The following is a 22,392-nucleotide window of genomic DNA, read 5'->3' as shown; positions in this document are numbered from 1 at the left end:
CAGTCTCAAATATCCCATTTTGGGGCAATGTGTTGCAATGTAGTGGCTTCCCAGCTCCAGGGGTTCTTGGATGAAATGGATTATCTACTGTACATCCATTTCAGTCTGGCTATGGGACAGAGACAGCTTCGGTCACCTTGGTGGATGTCCTAAGCAGGGAACTGGATTGAGGGAGTATGTCCCTGTTGGTTCTGCTGTCTCTCTTAGCAACTTTCAGTACCATAAACCATGGTATCTTTCTGGGTCATCTCTAGGATGGGACCCAGTGGTTTCACTTACAGTGATTTCAGTCCTTTTTGGAGGGCTGGACTCAGAAGGTGGTGTTGGAGGACTTGTGTTTGACTCCCTGGCCATTGGACTGTGGGGTCCCTCAGGGTTCTGTTCTGTCCCACATGTTATTTAATGTTTGCATGAAATCACTGGGAGAGCTCATCAGGAGTTTTGTGGTGTGGTTTCACCTGTATGCTGATGATACCCATCTCTGTCTCTTCTTTCTGTCTGACTCCAAGGAAGCTGTCCAATACAAAACCAGTGCCTGTTGTCAGTATTGAACTGGGTGAGGGTGAACAAATTGAAACTTAATCCAGACCAGGTGCTCCTGGTCAGTTGGAAAGCAGATCAGGGAATAGGGACTTATGCTGTGTTGTAGTTACATTCTCCCTGAAATCTCAGGTTCGCAGCTTGGGTGTACTCCTGGATTCAGATCTGAGCCTGGATGCCCAGGTTTTAATTGTGGCCAGGAGTGAATTTGCACAGTTAAAACTAGTGTACCAGCTGCATCCGTTACTTAAGAAGTGCAGTCGCACATGACTTGGTTACATCAGTTTGGACTATTGTAATGTACTTTACATGGTGCTGACTTTGGAAGCAGTTTGGAAACTTTAGCGGGTGCAAAATGCTGTGGCCAAGTTGTTGATGGGCTGACTAAAGGGATCATGTGACTCCCCTGCTGAAACAGCTACACTGGCAACTGGTCTGTTTCCAGGCAGATTTCAAGGTGTTGGTGTTGACTTTGAACATTCTAAATGGCTTGGCTATTTGAAGGACCATATCTCCCTATACAAGCCAGCTTTAATGCTAAAATCGGAAGGAGAGGGCTTTCTCACAGTCCCACCACCTTCGCAAGTACGGTTGATAAGAATTTGGGAGAGAGCCTTCTCCATGGCTTCTCCCAGACTGTGGAATTTTCTGCCATGGGAGGTCAGGTCGGTCCCCTCCATGCTCTCTTTTTGCTGGCAGCTGAAGATATTTTTATTAGGCAGGCGTTTGGTGGGTGAATTTTTCTTATGTAGCGCGCTGTGCTGTCTTAATGTTTTAATGGTTTTTACTGGTTTTAACTATGCTGTTTTTAACTTACATTTTAATACTAGTAATATTTAATTATTATTTTTTAACTTTTGTGATAAATGTTTTAGGCTGTATCTTTTAAAATTATTGTAACCTGCCTTGAATCTCATTGTGGGAGAAAGGTATTGGCTATGGTATTATAAGCTCAAAGCCTAAACCTCTTTCAACAATTGTGATCAGGAGAGCTTTGTTAAAAGTGTGGGTTAAATATAAACCAATATTATGGTCTAAAATCCCTTTGTGGAAATCACCTTTGGAAGTTATTTCCATAAGAGGCCTAGCAGGTGCAGACACATAGCCAACATACAAGGACTTGCTGAATTAAAAAAAAAGGGAAACTTTAAGTTAAAAGAAAGCAATTGGAAGAAGAATGCCTTGTTATACAGTGGTTCCCCTATCTACAAATATCAGAAAGATTTAGATTAGATATGAAGAATTGGAATTTTGAGCCAACAAAGAATCAATTTGAAACTTACTTAGAGAAAGAAGAGAAACGTCTGATTGCAAGAATCTATAAACTATTGTTGAGCTATAATACAAAGGATGAGCAAATCAAAGATTGCATAGTGAGTTGGTCCAGGAATGTGGTGCATTACATACATTTATGGAACTGGGAGAAGATGTGGACCAAGGACATCCAAAGTCTGATATGTTACAATTTAAGAGAAAATGTCTACAAAATGATGTACCAATGGTACATGTCACCAGAGGGAATATCAAAAATGTATAAAGAAGCTAGCAACAAATGCTGGAAATGTGACAAAGAGGTGCAGAAAATCTTGAAAATACTGTAAAAATTAACTTTATACTCGAAGGATTCTTGCTGGAATTTTTGGCTTTGACAGAGAGATAGAAAAGGCGATGGGTAGACTGGCTCAGCATATTGTGACAGAGGCAGGAATGATCTATGCTAAATATTGGAAGACCTCAAAGATTCCAACTGAGGATGAGCAGATATATAAATTGGTAGAGATTGCAGAGATGGATAAATTAACACAACTAATGAAAGCAAAACCCAGAGAACAGTTCTGGCAAGAATGGAAACAGCTTACAGCTTATTTGCATCTAGGCAAGGTGGCATCATCAGGCTTTGAAGTGTGATTTGTTTTATTTTATTTAGGTTAGGAAGGAGGTGGTGCGATAAGGAAAGTGGTGTTTTTTCTTCTTTCTTCTTTATTTATAAGATATTAAAATTAAGAGTAAATTGAATACAGGAAATTTATATATGAAGGGAATGGGGAAAAGGATTAAGGGATACACTGTTTGTCTTGGCAAATGGGAAGTCAGTATTTGTTATCTTTTTATTATTTACTGTTTTCTTTAGGGGTTTTTTTGAGAGAGGGATATATGTATATAGAAGAATGCTGGGGGTTGTGCGTTGTAGTGTCTTGTGCTTTTTCAAACATTTTTGTGTTAATGTATCATTAAAAATATTATTAAAAAAAGGATAAGCTTTATATTTAATATGAGAGAAACATCATACATAGAACCTGCCGTGTTGAAAATGACTAGAAATGGTGAATGTCCTCCCACACCCTAATTAGATTTTCTAGGCAATGTGTTATAGTCAAATGATGTGCCTATTTTAGCCTACATTTATATAACTTTCCTTGCACCGCTGTTGTGACAAATGTGGTCAGAACTGTAAAATTTTGTAAAACAATTTGATCTATCTGATTTCTTGGTAACAAAAAAGACTGTCCTGTAATGTGCAAGCTTTTCATTGGCATAACCAAATATTGGAATTCCAAGAAGACAAGAAAGGACAATAATTAGATAGAGGCTTCTTGAGATTTACATTTAAGCACATGTTGATGAATTCAGATATACCATATGTACTCGACTATATGTCGAGAACATTTTGTCCCAAAATAGCCTCTAAAATCCTGGGTATACTTATCCACAGGGCAATAGGTCCTTCGACCAAGCTTCTCCCCAGCCAGACTGCCTCTGCAACGGGCAACCCAGTTGGGGAGAGCCTGGGAAGGGCAAGCAATAGCCCCACTACCTCTCCCCAAGCTGGGCTTCCTCCACAGGGGTTGACTTATAGACTAGTATATACGGTATACATGAAGTCGGCTTATAGACAAGTATATATGGTAAGTAAGTGTTAGATGTGGTTTCATGATGAAAATGTCAACACAGTAACTGTAGAAGCAAACCACAACTAGTACACATATCCCTTTACTGTGTGTAAAACATAACTTTGGAGCAAAACCATACAGGTTTCTTTCTGTCTGTGCAGTCTTACCACAAAACTAGATGCAGATTGCTAGATACAAGTAAACACGGCCAGATCTCATTTGAACATTCTGTTACATCGCATTATAATATCATACTAGTTGAGCAGAGGCTACACATGTGGTTAGAAGTCATCACAGCAATTACTGAAAGCAGCAGTCTTCTAGCACTAAAAGACTTTTAAAAAACGTGGTGATTAATTTTTTGTGGATGACATTCCATTTTATGAGATGTAACTGATGAAGTGGACTCTAGTCTAATACATTTGTTGGGTAAGGATCCTATAGTGGTGCACCACCTGTGCAGCCATCTTTTCCCTAATACCTAATTCTGATGTTGTCACTCCCCCCCTTTCTGTGCTACAACTGTATTTTTCTGCTTGACATCACCCCTGCTGTCAGTGTAACTGTGCCAGAAGAGTAATAGAATTTTGGCCCTAGGACTTAAGATACAATACACACACACACAAACACACACACACACTTACACTTGAAATTCAGCTGTTACTGTTACTTTTGAAAAGTAATGTCTTGTTGGACTCTCTCCTACGTAGAGAAGATAAGCAAACACAAGTCTCTGGAGTAAAGAAAAAAAGGCATTGTATGTACAACTGGTTCATTAAACCATTGTGTTGGGCATGCAGATCTTAAAACAGAGATGAGGTAATGCAGGCTTACAGATGAAGTTGGCCCTAGCCAGCATAGTCAGTAGGAACTGGAAGTTACAGTTCAACAATGTTAGGGGATTCATTCGTCTCACCCAATCTTAAAACAACAACAATATCAGAGCAACAGCAATGCATAACCTTCAAATATTTTACTTTTGGGATATCCATTTCACAACTGTCTGTCGTGGAACACCTTTGTAGGCAGGCGGTAAATTGGATTATGAGGTGTGGTGCAGGATGCATGCTCAGTTCAGAGCCTGTTTTGCCTTACAATCTGAAATGGTGTTCCTGAATGTACCCCACTATTCCCTTGTAGCTTCCTGCTACTGAAGACTTTGGTTTGTAGTGAATAAGCCAATTCAACTGTTGTGGGTTTTTTTTAATTATTATTACTGAGGAAGTTACAAGTAAGTGTCCATGGAATGCAATCCGAAAGTCCCTATTTATGGTAATGGCTTTCTCTTCTAGTCAGTGTAACTCTGGAAGGCATCATGTATGCTAATCATGGAATATAACTAATAATCATTGCACACTCTGTGAAACCTGTAATAAGATTATTGCTGCAATTAACTGCTTTGTGAATGCTGGAAATCATATTTGGATGCCGCATTAAAAGAGGCTCCAGTCTAAAGTCATGACCTTCAACTCTGAGACAAGAAATTTTGTTGACTGTTGTGGTTCAGAACTGACGCTCTTTAGTTTTTGCATAATTTATAATTGCAGTAATGCTCTCTAATGTTTTTCCTGGAAAATCTCATTAGATTGCAGTAGGCTAGAAGATTTTAGACACCTTTGAAAGATGTGCAGCACAGACACGCACACACATAGGTTCTCTCACTTTCATTGAAGCTGACTCAAAGGGTATTTTAGTCATTTGCTTTTTATATTTTGATAGAATATCCTGTAGATCTGTTCTTGTACTGCATGTGTTTAGTTAATCATTTAAGCAGGGATTTTTAAAAGGGACCCATTTTTTTTTAAAAAAAACACACACACAAAATACTGCACATTTTAATGTATTTGTAGTACAGTTCACATTTTAAATGTTAATTATAGCTGTAGTTTGTTCTGTAAAAATGATTTGGAATGGCTGCTGAGGCAATTCTGTTGGGTTGCCATAGAGATGTAGGCCTGAGGTGCATTACCAAGGTAATATCTGTAGAACAAGCTGTTGGCCATAATACTCTCACCGTTTTGTGACGCAGCTTCAGAATCCTCATATAGTAATACTGTATAGGAAGATGGGAATATCAGTTAGAATTACTGTTTAGATAATCTCATTTTGGAAGAAAGGTGGGATATAAATCCCATTAAATAAATAAATAAATGAAAACATCATGCCAATTCAAGTGTAAAGACTAGTGCAGTGGAACCGTCTGCATTAACAGGAAAAGAAACATACATTTCAAAGCTTACAATCGACAGTGTAGAAAGGGGCATCTGCATTTTATAACATCCTTTCTATCAGAATCCACATGTCAGAGGCATGTCTCAGTTAGAGTAGTTCAAATGATACCACTATACTATGCAAGGATCTTATTCAGGTAAGAAAATATAATAGATTAATTATGTATTTATTTTATGCATTCTTTTGGGACTGCCATTTTTATGCACTTCAAAAGTCAGTGTTAAGATATAAGAACTTGTGTATCCTCTTTGAACCAAATATTCCTTATCCTGTAATAGATGTATATTAATCATGTTCATTTACGTGCTTCTGAAAGCAAAGATCACAACACAGTCCTAGACAAATCTAATCAGAGCTAAGCCCCACTAAGTTCAGTGGGACTCATTGCTGTGTAGACAAATGTAAGATTGTGGTAATATATCCAAAGGATTTAGAAGGGTTCTATAGCTAACATAGACCAGGTGAAAACAGAAACAAGTGAGCTACTATTCAAAATATATTACTCTGTCAGTGTTAGAGTGTCTAGTGAGATAGGGATGCAGTCCCTTATAAATTCCCAAGCAGAAAGATTCATCAATTCAGTGGGACCTAATTTAAATAAACATGTAGGAGATGGTGAGGGGCAAAATGTATTTCCAGAGGTAAAACAATGTTTCAGATTTCTGAAAGATAAATATATATATATTGTATTTCAGATTAACACTCCCATTCTAACCATAATTTTGCCTGAAGCCAAGTCCTGCCATTATATTATGGTGCAGTTTCTTAGACTTTAGTCATGCACACACTTAGCAGGAAATAAGCACTATTGAACACAGTGGGGGTGTTCTGAATAAATGTTTATTAATGTGGTCTGTAAGTAGTTGAAGCTGCAATTTCATTCAGGCATACCTAGATGTAAGTACCTCAGTGAAACTGGAGAAGAGCTAAGTGACAGTAGCTTGCAGATTTCCTGCTCCAAAGTATTCTTTTCCAGTCTAGTTCTGTCACTGAAAAAAAGAAAAGCACATGATGAGTTGCTGTGTTCCTTTACTCTCTCTCATATGCACACGCACATTATAAGAAAGGTCTTCCAAACAATCATAGTGAGTCAGTTAATGGAGGGTACAGGTGAGCTATTGGTCTGGAAGAGCAGTTGCCCCTGTCGTTCTGGCCTGTGAAAAAGCTTCCTGAAAGAAGAGTCTCACTGCATATGTTCAGAGGCACTGAATCCTTTGCTCTTTTTTCATAAAGAAAAGAAAACAACCCCATCAAAAACAGAGCTCATTCAAATCATAAAACAAACATTCAATTGTGCTGTTGTGGGGATGGATGCAATAAGAAGCATCTTACAGTATGGGAGACAGATCCCAAACTGACCAGGAGAAATTCTCTTTTCTGAGTTCTCAGCTTGCACAATCAGTGTGCTTTTATTTTTCTTTGGCAAGAGTGAAAGCTAGAATGAAAGATGATATTTTTAAGGATGCCAAATTATGTGCTGGTTCCTATGTCTGGCTTTTCATGGTAAATTCAAAGATAGGAGAAATATGTAATGCCTGACTTTTACACTCACTGTTGTAGAAATGAAACTTGAAGCTGACCCAAAAGCAAGTCAGAGATCGTTATTTCTCCTTCTTTGTGTAACAGTCCCCTCATTAGGCCTTGCTAACCTGGCTTTGATCTTGTATGAACACTTCTGATTGGTCAAGACAAGCTGCTGTGGAACATGGAAAAGGAATGTAAACCTGTGGTCAGGGCTACATAACTCAAGGGTTTCCAGAGGGAAGGGTTTGCTCCCCAGGGAACTCACAGATTGGCAGTGTGGACTGAAAAAACATAATTGGAGGTATGCATGCTATTTACTTGGTCCAACTATTTCAGATGTTTCTTATCTAAACAGAGTTCTTTTCCAACCAAGATCCTAATGCTAAGGTGCACACATTTGTCTTTCCCAAACTCTCTGTTATAGTAGCATTTGTGAACTACATCCTGTACTTCTATAGTCATAACTGTGTAAAGCCTCTTGGCTCTTCACACTCATAAATTAGTCTGCTTACCACAAAGAGCACTTGATTTTTGAAATCCACAGTTAATCTACAGTGGGTGTCTGGCTGGCTGGGTCAGAGATGCCTTGTAAGGTATTTAAATACAACAGCAACAACTGACCCTCTAAGGAAACATCCTCAAAATCAATTATCAAGGAGACAGCATAGTTAATATTTAAGTAATTTGTTTACATTGGAAATGGTTGTTGGCCATGTTGTTTGAGGGATCCTGGGAGTTTCTGCCCCTTGCCTCTCCACCAAACACGTACACACGGCAGCTTGCAAAACCAAAAAGAAAGAAAAAAGACTGCAACAGGAGGCAAGAAATTTCCTGGGCTTCTTCAGGAAGAGATTCTCAGTGTTCTGCCAGCCCAAAGTGGGCTGGTTTCAAAAATACAGAAACAGGCCTATAACTTCCATGGGCAAATTTAGGAGACACGAACTTTAATGTAGCTATTTATCATTTTCACAGTCAGAAAGGAAAGTTCTTCCTTTTGGGACAAAAAAATGATGATTTTTGAGAAATCTCAAAATATCACTGATTATGAGAACATATGGAGAGGACTTAAGTCTAAAAACATGAGTTGAGAGCTACTGGGTGAGACAAAAGGCCTATCTAGACCAGCATTCTGTTCCCATAGTGGTCAGCCAGAATCTCAGAAGCAAGTGCAGTAGCCCCTTCTCAGTTGTGTTCCCTTGCAATTGGTATTCAGAGCCATCCCACCTCTAATATTGGAGACAAGGCCAGATTAAGACAGTCGGGGCTCTGGAGCAGTTTCAGAAACAGGGTTCCCTTTGTGTGGGTGTGTGGACTATTTTGGAAGTGCAAGCATAAAAGTGAAACAACAATAAATAATATACATAGAACAATAGAGAGCAACTTAAAACCTTATGTTTGAACCAGTTTCCAGTTCTGCAACTTGGGTGAGACTAGTAGCCTGATTCTGTGCATTTTTACTTAAGTAAAACACAAAAATGTAGATGCTAATTCATGAAATGATTAGCGAGGAAGAGGAAGCAGATTATACCTTTATTTTCCCTTGAGCACTGGGTCCCTAGTAATTGAAGAAGCCTAGAGCAATTGCACCAATTGAACCACTGATAATCTGGCCAAATAAAGGCACACAGTCATCACAGCTGATACCCACTAACAGTTTTGTCAAAACATTTTTCTAATCCACTTTGGCTCTGTCCAGATTGCCAGCTATCACTACATCTTAGAATCATAGAATCGTAGAGTTGGAAGAGACCGCAAGGGCCATCCAGTCCAACCCCCTGCCATGCAGGAAATCTAAATCAAAGCAACCCCGACAGATGGCCATCCAGCCTCTGTTTAAAAACCTCTAAGGAAGGAGATTCCACTACACTCCAAGAGAGTTTGTTCCACTGTCGAACAGCCCTTACTGTCAGGAAGTTCCTCCTAATGTTGAGGTGGAATCTCTTTTTCTGTAGCTTGCATCCATTGCTCCGGGTCTTGTGGTAGTGAATTCCACTGTAGCTCTATGTGCTGTATGAAGTACTGTAGTTCAAGAGTAAACTCAGTTAATTTTCTGTGCAGGAAGCCTCTGCTTGTCTGATGGCTAGGGACTGGAGCACTGTCAGAAAGTGTAACTGGTTCTAAAAATGGTTGTTGGTTTTTTTAGCTTGCAAATGCATTTATATATCACTTTTGAATGTGTGCAAAAGCTAAATAACACACTGTATATGCAAAGATAATGTCCTGCTCTCAATTTCAAACAAGTTAACTATACACTGGTATAGTGTTTTTAATCTCATCTAACACCTTGGCTTTATTCTCAACAATTGTACTAACGGTTGAGTGAAGTATACTTGGTTATGGCCTGTATCACTCACACATTCCTCACTAGGTTTGATTAGTTCTCGCTTATTGCAAATTGAGAATCTTATTAGTTCTTTTAGCTTTATCACTGCATTTATTTGCCATTATGAATATTGTCGGCACAAATACTGTACAGTCGGCCCTCCTTATAGGTGGACTTGCCTTCTGCAGCAAGCCCCAGCAGAAATAATGGGGTGCGTACTGATACCGCACACCCCATGCACCGCCGTGAGCATGTGCCCCATTATTTTCTGTGGGGCTTGAGCATATGCTCTTTTCCTCATACCCGGGGGGTCCGGAATGGATCCCCATGTATGGGGAGGGCGGACTGTACTATGGTAATACTGTAAGAAATGCTCTCCCCACAATCTCAGGAGCATCACAGGCTGAACACAGATTGAAGGAGCACTGCCCACCATTCTGTTAATTCAGGGAAGAGTCTGCTCTTTCCATAGGCAAGCCTTGTGACCATGTACAATCAAGCAGTCCCAAGTGAACTTCATAAGTGAGAAGAACTGACAAAAGCATGAACCCCCTCGTTGAATTACTGGAACTTGTCTGTAATTAGCAAGTGTCAAAAGGGGCTTTTTGTATATGCCAGAAAAATTGAAATTGATATCGTACCAGTTTAGCAACTACATAACATGAGCAACAAAATGTTGGTGGTACCTGTTTTGATTGCAGTTCTACATACTAACACTTACTATCACATGAAAGTGCATAAGAATGCATTTTGGAAGTCATTCAAATAGTTTAAATGTATTAAAACAATCACTGTTTTTCTAGAAACCTAAAAACTATTTATAGAAAAGCCTATGTATAGAGAAAGGGTTAGATTCCCCCCCCCCCCAAATATATGTTTGGATCACATGGACATTGGAGGGGAAACATACCTTCTTAGAAGTGTATTTAATTTAATTTAAGATACATTTTTAAGAAACAGTTTCACAATATTAAGCTTTAGGAAAATTATTCAGTGGAAATATGTGAATTCAAGATTAGCCCTGGGTTTTATGTGAAAACAGGTTTGATTATCCTGATTTATATTCTTTTTTAGGAGATTGATTGGGGAGTATGAGCCTCCTTGCTCTCATGGGTTTTTGATACCATTAAACCCTTTTGTCATCTCAGTCAGGGGAAGCTTTGCAGGTGCTGAACTAGCCCTAGACATGATAATGGGCTGGATATAGGGGAAACAAACTGAGTTGTAGAAGGACAGGTCACTATGAGTATTTCATTTTTGAGTACAGTCGCCTCTCCATTTTCGTGGACATAAAGTCCACATCCCTCACAAATTGAGTGGGACAAAATGGGGTGTGTGCCACCATTCAAACCAATGGGGCTTCAATATACGTGAATTTCCGTTTAGCGTGAATATAGGTGAATTATCTGTTTCAGAACCCCCACCAAAATGGAGGGGTGACTGTAGAAGAAATTGGCTGTTCTGTTTGCGTTCCCTCTGAAAGAACAAGTACAGTCGGCCCTTCTTATACACAGATTTTTTTATACAAGGATTCAAGCATCCATGGTTTGAAAATGTTCCAAAAAAGTATAAATTTCAAACAACAAACCTTGATTTTCTATTTTTTTATAAGGGACACCATTTTGCTATGTCATTATATTTAATGGGACTTGAGCATCCACGGATTTTATTATACACAGGGGATCTTGGAACCAAACCCCAGGGTATAACAAGGGGATGTTTCTTAAGCTACCAGCTATTGCCGCCTGATACATAAGCAATTTTGTTGGCCCAGTGTGCCTTTTGTCTAGTCATGTTAGCATATCCTGTCTTATGTTTCACTAATCTATAAGGCAGAGTGGGGATCCAGACTTCATTGGACTGCAATGCTCAGAATATTTCACTATTTTACAGCCAGGTTTTTATTGATTCAGCTGGAATTGTTCGTATCCCTTGTTCTGAAGGAATTTCATTAGCTGCCTCTTTGCTGGGTCTTAACATTTAAACCAGAAGTGGATAGCCACAAAGGGTCTAAGTGACAAACTAGCCCCATTTCTCACTTCCATGGACCACTTTTTATTTTCAAAACACCTGTAAAGACCAGAAATTGATTTCCAGGGTTGTGAAAATTAAGATGAAGAGGGTGGAACAAGGTGAGGAGTGTGTGCCTTGTTTCATCTGAAAATTGTTCTCAGAGAGAGCTGGAGCTGTGATTCTGTTTTTGTTTATGAAAGATTGTTATGGAAGGGGCTCAGGGAGTTGTTTGTGGTCTTTAGACTGCACAGTTCCCAAACCTGATGTAAACCCAAATCTAATACCTTATAGTACCTTGCCAATATTGTAAGATCTTCTGTAGAAGGTATTTTCAGAGTACTCTCTTTTGAAAAGGGGCACTTTTTATTCACTAGGGATGTAATTTTTCACCATTTTTTTTGAAGGAAGCAACAAGTAATTTTAGCAGTTTTCTTCTCGCTGTAACAAAGGGAGGGGGTATGCAATTTAAATGACACACACATTTTAAGAGGCCAGAAGCTGCGCCAGAGCTGTGCTCTGGTCCTTAGGATTTGTGTGTGGCTTTGGTGCACCTTCTGGCCTCTTAGGACGCATGCAGCATTTAAAAAGCATACCTCCAAAGTGATCTGAAGCAGCTTTATTTTGGCCTGTCTGTTCAGGCCCAAAGTCTTAAAAAAAATCATGCACTTTTCAAAGTCTATTTGCAACCTGTACTTATTCAATACCAAATTTGGACATGGTTGTTTTACTCAGAAAAAAAGCATTTTCTGAGCAGAATTTTCCTGTGTAGAAATAATTATTTTCTGTACAGAAAATTCTGTTTTCTAGGCAGATCATTCACATGAAATTTTGTGCAGAACAAGTCTTTAATTACAGTATTTTTTGCAGAGGAAATGCTATTTCTGTGTAGACATACCAGTTTTAGAGCAGCAAATGCTGTTTTCTGTACAAAACAACCACATGCGATTTTTTGTACAGAATAAATCCTGAAGGGCAAAGATTGTCATCAGTCCAGAATTTTTGTCATGGGTTTTCAGAACTGGAAAAATAATTCTCAACCATTTAAAAAAATAGTTTTGAATATTCCTTCCCTTCCTGGTTTTCACATAGGAAGATGCCTTTTCTGCAGTAGTACGCTAGGTGTGTAAATTCCTAAGGCTTGTTTGGCTGCAACAGAACGATCTTTCTGGGGCCAGGTTATTTAATACTGCCCAAGAATTTTAGAGAACAGCATATTGTATTTAATTTTTATGTTTAAGTCTCTTTGATCATACTTATTATCTGTTTGTTGTATTTTATGTTTGATAGTTTGCTGTTTTGTTATATTGTGTGGTTATCTTTATGCATATTTTTCTATACTGTCATGGAATCTTTGAAAGAAGAAGGGATTTAAATAAATAATAAAGTATATGTTGGGGAAAGAAACAGGTTCATGCAGAACTGAGCATTTAGGCATAGACTTAATTAAATTTCACATGAGCATCAAATTATGAAAGAAAATTTACAGTAGTTTCCCTGTCTAATTCAGAAACAATCTAGTCTACACTACTTTTCTAGCTAAAGTTAGTTGCCTCACAGACACAGTCATTGGCCAGTGCTAGAAATAGATTAGCAAAATAAAAGTATTAAAAAGTATTAGAAAAATGATAGAGCAGATGAGAAAAAAAATATTGTTTTTCAGCAAAACTAGTCTGCCAGCTAAGATCCTCCAGCAGAAGATTCAAATAAAGTGCAGAGTGGAAGAGGAGCCAAATCATGCAAAACCCAAACTCTTCCAGCCCACTGACATAGCCACAGTGCCTGAACAAATTTGGGCCAGGGGGATGGTAGTCCAAAGTAAACCATATGCTGAAAGATTTTGGATTCAGCATAGCTTTGGCTGGTCAGCTCATTGGTGATATTTGACAGTATTACACTGCATTACAGGTGGATGGACTCAATCAAGGAAGCCATGACCCTTAACTTGCCTTAATAAGGCTACTAATAACAGGGTGTCTTGGAGGCCCCTCATTCATAGGGCTGCCATAAGTTATAGCCAGCTGACAGCAAATAATGACAATTACAGTCGGCCCTTCTTATACACGGATTTTTTATACACGGATTCAAGCATACACGGTTTGAAAATGTTCCAAAAAAGTATAAATTTACCTTGATTTTCCATTTTTTATAAGGGACACCATTTTGCTATGTCATTATATGTAATGGGACTTGAGCATACACGGATTTTGTTATACACGGGGGATCTTGGAACCAAACCCCAGCGTATAACAAGGGTCCACTGTACACTGTTAAGAGTGATACTTCCAAAAGAAATGGCATGCATGAACCATTTCACTTGCCCAGATCAACCCCTCCCCCAGGAAGTTTTGTTATAAATATTGTACAGTATTACGTGTTGAAGATTAAAATACTTTACCAATTCTGCTGGTGGAAAGTGATGCACATTTTTCAATACATGAAAAACCTTTATTACATGAAATAGCATGTATAGTAGAAGCTATGTGTGGTTCTTACAATAAATTATATATCATCAAAATAAAGAGACATCTTTAAATTAACGTATATACTCATGTATAAGTCAAGGGTAGGTTTTGTTTCCAAGATCAGGAATTTAGAGATGACCTCCAGATAAGTCGAGTGTATAATTTTGGGTCTCACTGTTCTTCCTTCCCCTCTGTAGCCTGGCTATCCTTTGGCAGACATCTGAGCTGAGGAGCAAGCTTCAGAGGCCTGCACCTGCTCTTCCTCTTCCTCTGCATCCCAGTTGTTGCTTCAGAGGAAACTGGGACTGGAGAAAGAGAAGGAGGAAAGTGTTTGCCCCCCAGGCTTTTCTCGATCCTGGTGTCCTCTAAAGGCTGGAGGACACAGTGACTGGGGAAGAGGAGGGAGGCAAGTGTTTACCCCCAGCCTTTCTCCGATCCTGGCATTCTCCAGTCTTCGGAGGGCAGCAGGACTGGGGAAGAGGAAGAAGCAAGCGTTTCCCCCCAGCCTTTCCCCAATCCCTGCATCCTCCAGCCTTTGGAGGACACTAGGACTGGGGAAGAGGAAGAGACAAAAGTTTGCCTCCCAGCCTTTCCTTGATCCTAGCATCCTCCAGCCTTTGGAGGACACTGGGACTGAAAAAGAGGCAAGCGTTTGCCTTTCCCCAGCCCAGCAGCCCTTTCAGGAGACAGCTGAACTGAGGAAGAAGTTTGAGGGGGGCAATCCTCTAACCATATTACCCCCATATATAAGTTGACCCAGGTTTCTTGGGCCACTTTTTGGGATTTTTCGACTTATAGTCAAATATATAGGAGACATATTGATGGTGATCAGCATTTAGATAAGGGAGCATTAAATAAATAATAAATAATAATAAAATTTTTATTTATATACCGCCCTTCCATAGGATCAGGGCGGTTTACAACAATTAAAATACACAATAATCATTAAAAACCATACTAAAATTACATAAACCATACAACAAAAGCAAGAATAAAAGGCCCCCAGGTTAGCCAATCCCATTGCCTGTGCGGCGGGGGGGGCCTATGGGACCTTATTCGGGGAATGCTATCTGAAACAGGTAGGTCTTCAAATCCCGTCTGAATTGGGCCAGGGAGGTAGCTGAGCGGAGCTCTATGGGCAGCGTATTCCAAAGGGCCGGGGCGGTGATGGAGAAAGTCCTCCTAGAAGTGGAGACCAATCTCGCCCCGGGAACCCTAAGTAGTTGCTGCCCAGATGTTCTGAGGGTGCGGGGCGGAATGTACGGGGAGAGGCGGTCCTTCAGGTATCCTGGGCCCAGGCCATTTAGGGCTTTGGTTAGGGCTTTGCTACTTATGCACATACGAAAACTTCAAAGGCTTAGCCTGTTTGTAACAGGGAAAACAAAATTTTCAGCATTTGATTATCTCAAGCTATATACTGTATCTCAGGCTATATACTGTATCTCAAGCTATATACTGTAGCAGATATTCCAATTTAATATGTATTATAAGCACCCACAATTTTGATCTTAAGTTGCCTTTTATGTATTGAATATCCTCTATTCAAATACTCCACCATTACCATAGTAGGAGTTAACATTCATCATGACAAATCAACTTCAGTTTTCAATTGTCTTCCCTAAGACTTTGATTTTTGTAGGAATATGGTTATGATTAATCACAAGTGATAAAAACTGAGACAATCGGGTTACACAGATTCTGTTGATTCTGTTGTCGAAATTGCCATATTTGCAACAATTCCTAAAGAATTAATTCACTCTTGTTATAGTTTGATATTTATTACTCCATGCCACCTGGACCTTGTTCTTCCTTTAACCTCCTTCAGTGGGACTATGGTATCCCTAGTTTCATTCCTGTTGTTTCTCTCCTGCCTATAGTTACCTTAATGACTTGGACCGTATAGCTGATTCTGGCTATCTGCCAACCCAACAAGATGTGCTTAGAGTTCGAGTTCCAACTACAGGAATCATTGAATATCCATTTGACTTACAAAGTGTCATTTTCAGGTAGACAAAAGGTTTTTTTAATTTTTTCAATAATATGATGTACAACTCGTTGGTTCCTTTGATGTAATTAACAAAAAATAATTATTTGATATTTGCTTCCTCCTTTTTTTAAAAAAGCAGCCATTTCCATGTGGTTGCAAATTCAAATAAATTGATTTAACCTTAACATCTTCATTTGCTCAGAACTAGATGAGCTGGCTGCATGTTGTCAAGACTGTAGAATAGAGGAGAGTGATTTCCATTTATGTATAACCAAACTATAAATTGTACCCAAACAGGTATTATTATTATTATTATTATTATTATTATTATTATTTAAAAGTGAAACAGTGTACTCTGATACATGTAATTTCAGATATGTTCAATGAATTGCATCCACTAACCAGGCACCAAATCCTCTCTGCAGATATCTTGTTGGTGAATAGAAATCTCAGCATTTTTCTGCATTTACCACCTTATTATGCTGTCATTAGCTTATCCTGTTTAAAATACTTCAAAAATTATGATAATCGGTTTGAAAAGAAGCATACTGTTTATCATATCAAGAAGAATGTTTCATTGTTGCGTTTTTAATTGCAGTTATAATTAGCTATAATGTGTTAATAGGATCTTCTACAAGCTCTGTTTTACTTCAACTAAAAGTAATAGATACATCCCTGTGTGAACCATGGGGCATATTCCTTTCTCATTTATATGTGGCACACTAATACTTCTCATAAAAAAACTGAAATTTTCATTGAATGCAGTAGGCCTCCTAATAACTTAAAGTAGAACTTACTCAGTTTCTTTAAAAATTAAAGTTATGAAACAATAAAAGTGTTATTTGGTGGCACTTGTCCATAATGATCTTCTACCAGCTCTATCTCAAAATTAAGTTCTACCCCATTTAGATTTAAAATAGAATGATTTAAAAAGAAGGCATGTGGGTTAATAACTACATCTTTTTAAAATGGTTTGCTTAATATTATACATGCCATATTGTTTCATCACTGTTGCACTGTTCACATATAACAATTTATTTAATTATTTAATTCTTCTCCTCCCCCCCTTCCCCCCCCCCTTGTATAGGACCCCCTTGTATAGGACCCCCCTTGTATAGGACACCTTAAAAACACAATATAATTAAAATCTATTTAAAGTTAAAATACAATTAAACTAATTTTAAAACACAAGTTAAAACACCATTAAAAGGCATTTAGAACATGATGCAATAAAAAAACACGACATCTCCTCCCTATTAGAAGCTCCATCTGCTGTCATCAAATGCCTCCTTAAATAAAAGCGTCTTTACCTGCTGGTAGAAGGAGAGCAGGGAGGGGACCAACCGGACCTCCTGCAACCTAGGAGCAGCCACAGAGAAGGCTCTCGAGAGAGAGAGAGACCTCACCAACTGCACCTGCAGATTTTAAGGCATGTGCTGGTTTATATAAGGAGATTAAACTATGTTCCAGCATTATGTAAACAAAGTCTTTTGGTGCAACTGCAATGAGTTCAGAAACATTAGCTTCTGTCCTAGACTACCCATAGCTTGTTGTGCTGTCCACGCCATTCAGACTGTGGTTAATCTTAACTCTCGTATGATAAAACAAGTCATAGTTTGCTAATATGTCCAAATCTAGAGAGACAGTGGTTCATCTTAACTGTCATTTCTTAAAACCAGCCAACTTCAGATTGTAGTCTATGAAGCTGATTTGTTTTTATTAAACTAGAGTTAATATTAACCAGGGATTAGGTTTCAGATATACAGTATTTTAAATTGTGGTTAATCAAATCTAAGAGATACCTTTTATCTCCCTTGTGCAACTGATTCTGAGGAAAGTGTGTGTTTCTCTAGTTCACACAGACTTCTGTTTTGTAGCAGTATGTGCAAACACAGCTACAAAGTGGGTATGTGGGTGCCACAACACACTGATGTTCTGCCCTTTTGTGCATATTCACATCCTTTGTCTGTCCCAGCTTTGACATCAAAAGCATACAAGATAGTTGTCAGACTGTGATGCTAAGTATTTCTATAATTCAGATTTCCATAAGCATGAAGACTGGTAGCTTAGGTGCTTGATAGACGGGCCCTATGGGGCACCGCCGTCACGTGCGAGGGGCGGCACTTTCAGGCGCCACTCGCCCCTTGCACGTGACGAGGGCATCAAAATGGCAGCGCCCTGTACATACGGACACTGCCATTTTGATGTGACGGACATCCGCACGTCTTGGTGCCTTTATGATGCTGCAAGTGCGCCATTGGCGCCTTGCGGTGTCACAACAGCGCTGGAAAAAGAACCTGCTTTTAGCTGCATGAGGGAGCCGCGTGGTTTGTCCGCTGCGGCTCCCTTGCGCAGAAAACTAGGGCGGCGGCAGACCGCCCTTTTGGGCGGTCTGTATCCCGCCTTAGATACCAACAAATTTGTCACCCACCAGTTCTTAAAGCCATAAGTCTGAACCCCCAATGAATTTACTATGGAGTATTTACATTGAATTTCTGATTAAGCATATTATTTACTTCTGAAAGTTTATCTGCTATTTATATAGCCAGGCTCTTTCCCATTGAGTTCACAGTGGTACACATGACACCTCTCTCTAATTTTCCATAACCCTGTGCGGTGGATCAGGAAAGAAAGATTGGCTCAATGTTGCCAGTGAGCTTGGCTCAGTACATAGTGCTGCCTGCTAGCCCCCAGTGACTATTACTGTATATACTCATGTATAAGTCTAGAAATTTAGGTTTAAAAATTAACCCAAAAAAACTGAGTCAGCTTATCCACGGGTCAGTGTAAGTACTCTACTTTAAATCACACACACACACACACAACTATGTCCCCTGGTGAAAGGCAAGAGTTTAATCTGCCCTGGAAGCACTGTCCCCCTTCTACTCTCATCCATCCAGCTTTTAATATGAGCACAAATAGTTATCCCTGCAGGGAATTTTGTAAATTCTTTGACATTGTTTTCCTTTGCTTCGTCCTTTACATCCTTCATTACATGCTCCTATGTTTTACCCTCAACATATCCATGGGTCATATCAAAATCTATAATTTTGGCCCCCAAACCTGCTCTTGGCTTATACATGGACTTATAGTCAAGAATATACAGTACGTTTCTAATGGATGCATAGTTAATCTGGTCCCGCATAGTTAATCTGGTCCTCCTCTCGTCTCTTGCTCATAAACAGAGTGAATACCAAGATGTATGCCTGCTTCCTGTTTAAACATGAAAGAATAGATGATTGGATCTACTGTAATCCACATTAATGGTAGAAATGCAGTACTATACAAATATTATATAGTACTTACTATATAAGTGCTGTATGATACATGAGGACATTTGGTGTCTTATTTTTTAACCTTTCTTCATTTTGCTAATATCACAGAATGGTGGATGTGGGGGGCCAGCGATCAGAGCGAAGAAAATGGATACACTGCTTTGAAAATGTCACTTCCATTATGTTTCTAGTAGCCCTTAGTGAATATGATCAAGTACTTGTGGAGTCAGACAATGAGGTAAGTAAAGATTAAAAATGTACTCTTAAGCATGGTTGTAACCCAAATTGTAAACAGATTTTCCATATAAGTGTATTATCATTTTCTCATCATATTGTGAAGCTGTGCTGATGGCTAAAAGCAAGATTTTTTCTGCTGTGACATTCTGTTGGTGAACACCTAAGATGATTCCCCCATAGTATTTTGAAAACCAACACAGGCCTTTTCAATTTATTCTAGTCATTAGTACAGTCTGTGAGCTTTATACTTAAGGGTCCATTGAAGAAAAAGCATACAATAAACCTAATTAAAATAAATTGGCAAGATAAGGTATAAAACAGATTATACTTCCAATTGAGGGAGCGTGATGGCTTGTCGAATTGTAGTACAACATTAGCAGCACCAAAAATAATTGATACATTTTCATCAGAGAAGTGGAAGGAAACAAAAAGAGTCAGAAGGTTCTGGTAATTTAATTGAAGTAAATTAAATCTAAAAAATTCTTAATATCATGTTTAAAAAAGGCAAGAAAGAATAACATGGGTCATCAATTCAGGTTCTCCTTGGCCCCAAGGACACAAGGTTTGTTTGTTTTGTGTTTTTTTTTCAAAATCTTCCCTTCAGCACACCTTGAACTGAATTGAATAGCAAGACCTTTTTATTCCCTGTGGTTTTAGAAAGACTGCTCCTGAGTTGATTTTGCTGCTTTTATCTGATGTTTTATAAAACAAAGGCGATGAATGGATATAAATGCTCTCCCTTGCAGCATCTTCAAATTAATTTTAATTCATATCATGTAATTCTCATTCTCATCTCATGATATTTTCTCCTGGGTTGTTTGCAGTAGAGTCTGAAAAATATCATAACTAATGTTAAGATCTTTTTCACATTTAGATACTTTAAAAACCTTTTTAAAAAACTGTTTTGAAAGTACAGTGGGACCTCACCCTCCACAGGCTTACCATCTGCAGATTTGAGCATCCATGGATGGGAAGCTTCATTGTCCCAAATGGTGGCATGTGTACACGGCCACATTAGCGGCCGCATGCATGTCACACTGCCAGTAGGGACAACAGGACTTCAGTTTCCACATTTTTCATATCTGGGGGTGGTGGTGTCTGGAATGGATTCCCCGTGGATATGGAGGTCCAACTGTAAATCATACAGCCATGACTTGTCTGGTGACTTAGTGGCTGACTGATTCATTTACTATCCTGTTTTTCAATAAAAGGTAAAACAAAATACAGCTGAAATAACATAAAATACAAAAGTTAAAAATCTATTAAGCAAAGAATGGTTGAGTTGTTGTTGTAAGAAACAGAATAAAGGAACCCATAAAGCAAGACCTGCTTTAAAGACCATCACTCAGATTTTTTTTAGTTTTTTTTAACTGTAATAAATGTTTTAACTATATATGTTTCTGTCTACATACAATGCAAACTGTATTGTATTTATATGGGAATACTCTAGCATGGATCACCCTTGTGTTTGAGCAGTTATGCTCAAATGGAGATTTTGGGCTAGTACAGCTGTTACTAAAAGCCACCTTCAGGATGGCTTGGGAGTGTGGCACCCCCCACGCCCCCATGACACCCTGAAGGCGCCCAGAGCAGCCGCACATCAGCTGGCTTCCAGGCAGCTTGAAGGCATGGCAGTTACGCACTGCAAGCCCCCAACATGTTGGGAATTTGCCATGGAGCCACTAAAGGCAGCTTTTCTGCAGCCAAAAAAGGAGTGGTTCACAAACACTCCTTTTTTGGCTGGCACTGTGGCAGATTGGGGCCATGGCGTGCAGCTGCCACAGCCTTAATCATCTTCAGATGGGGCAGCTTCATCTGCCCCATCCGGGCAATCTATTTCAGCCCTTTGTTACTGCATGATGTCATTTCACAAGCATTCATCAGGATTGAGGAATGTTTAATGCAACATACTTGAGCGTTTAAGATGAAATTCAGTTTAGTTATTTTTTCATGCTTGGGCACATATTTTCATATTGTCATAAATAACTTTTTGAATTAAGAACTTTTATGAAAGAAATCTAAAAGGGAACTTAAACACCTAACTTTATCCCTTAGTATCACTAGCACAAGCTTATGGTATAATATAATCCTATTTTGCATCTGTTTGATCTTGTAAATTCTTAATTAAAGAGATTAGGTTGTGCTTTGTTCTTTCTTTAATATTTGATTAAATAACTGTTGTAGGAAGAGAAAATCTGAGATTTGTTCAAAACAACTAGCAAATTGCATGGCCATTCTCTCTCTCTCTCTCTCTCTCTCTCTCTCTCTCTCTCTGTGTGTGTGTGTGTGTGTGTGTGTGTGTGTGTGTGTGTGTTTGTGTCAGGAAAATAATTTCTTTCTGACTTAGGTTTGGAAGTTTCTTGAAGTGTGAGTAATTGCTTTTCTAATGTTGTTGACAGCATAACTGATTATGCTGCCTCTCTTATGTCAGCATGAAGCTGATGTGAGAATTTTAGTAGCCATTTGTATTTCATGTTATCTGGGAGGGGCCCATAGTTCAATGATGGGTTTTTCAGTCCAAGGTCCTAGATCTAATCCCAACATCTTCTGGGAAAGAATTTTCGGTAGGGTACATGCTTGAGCCATTTGATTGTGTTGGATAGGAATCTGCAAGACCTATGGTTTTCTACAGTATAGGTTAGATACATACACATTAGGCGAAAGAGAGAGATTTATTTCATTAGTATTGGCGGGATACAAACGGGCAGGGGAAGATGTCTTGGAGGTGTATTCTGCTGAATACAGAGCCTCCAGACCGCCCACCCCGGGGGCGTGGCTCAGGAGATGGGGCTTCCACATGGGGGGCAGTGAAGACGCCTCACCTGGGGCCGTTTCTGACCCGCAGTTTCCAAACCGCCGCCTTGGAGGACGCTGCAAAGAGAGAGGCAGCTTCCTCACGGGCGGCCAA

The 22,392-nt window shown here is 39.1% G+C and overlaps 1 protein-coding gene across 1 annotated transcript in view; it reads left to right on the top strand.

Annotated features, from left to right (window-relative positions):
- LOC149286014 (guanine nucleotide-binding protein G(q) subunit alpha-like) overlaps window positions 1–22,392 on the top strand; it is a 143,016-nt gene that overhangs the window by 99,871 nt on the left and 20,753 nt on the right. The window contains exons 4-5 of the mRNA XM_089494560.1: window positions 15,863–15,991; window positions 19,356–19,485. Coding sequence (XP_089350686.1) covers window positions 15,863–15,991; window positions 19,356–19,485 — 259 coding nt within the window. The remainder of the gene's footprint in view (window positions 1–15,862; window positions 15,992–19,355; window positions 19,486–22,392) is intronic.

This window comes from Sceloporus occidentalis, unplaced genomic scaffold, assembly GCF_023333645.1.
Source record: "Sceloporus occidentalis isolate IW3139 unplaced genomic scaffold, rSceOcc1.0.p SCAF_73, whole genome shotgun sequence".
Taxonomy (NCBI): Eukaryota; Metazoa; Chordata; class Lepidosauria; order Squamata; family Phrynosomatidae; genus Sceloporus; species Sceloporus occidentalis.
The sequence above is the reverse complement of the archived record's forward strand: the minus strand, read 5'-3'. Positions and strand labels throughout refer to the sequence as shown.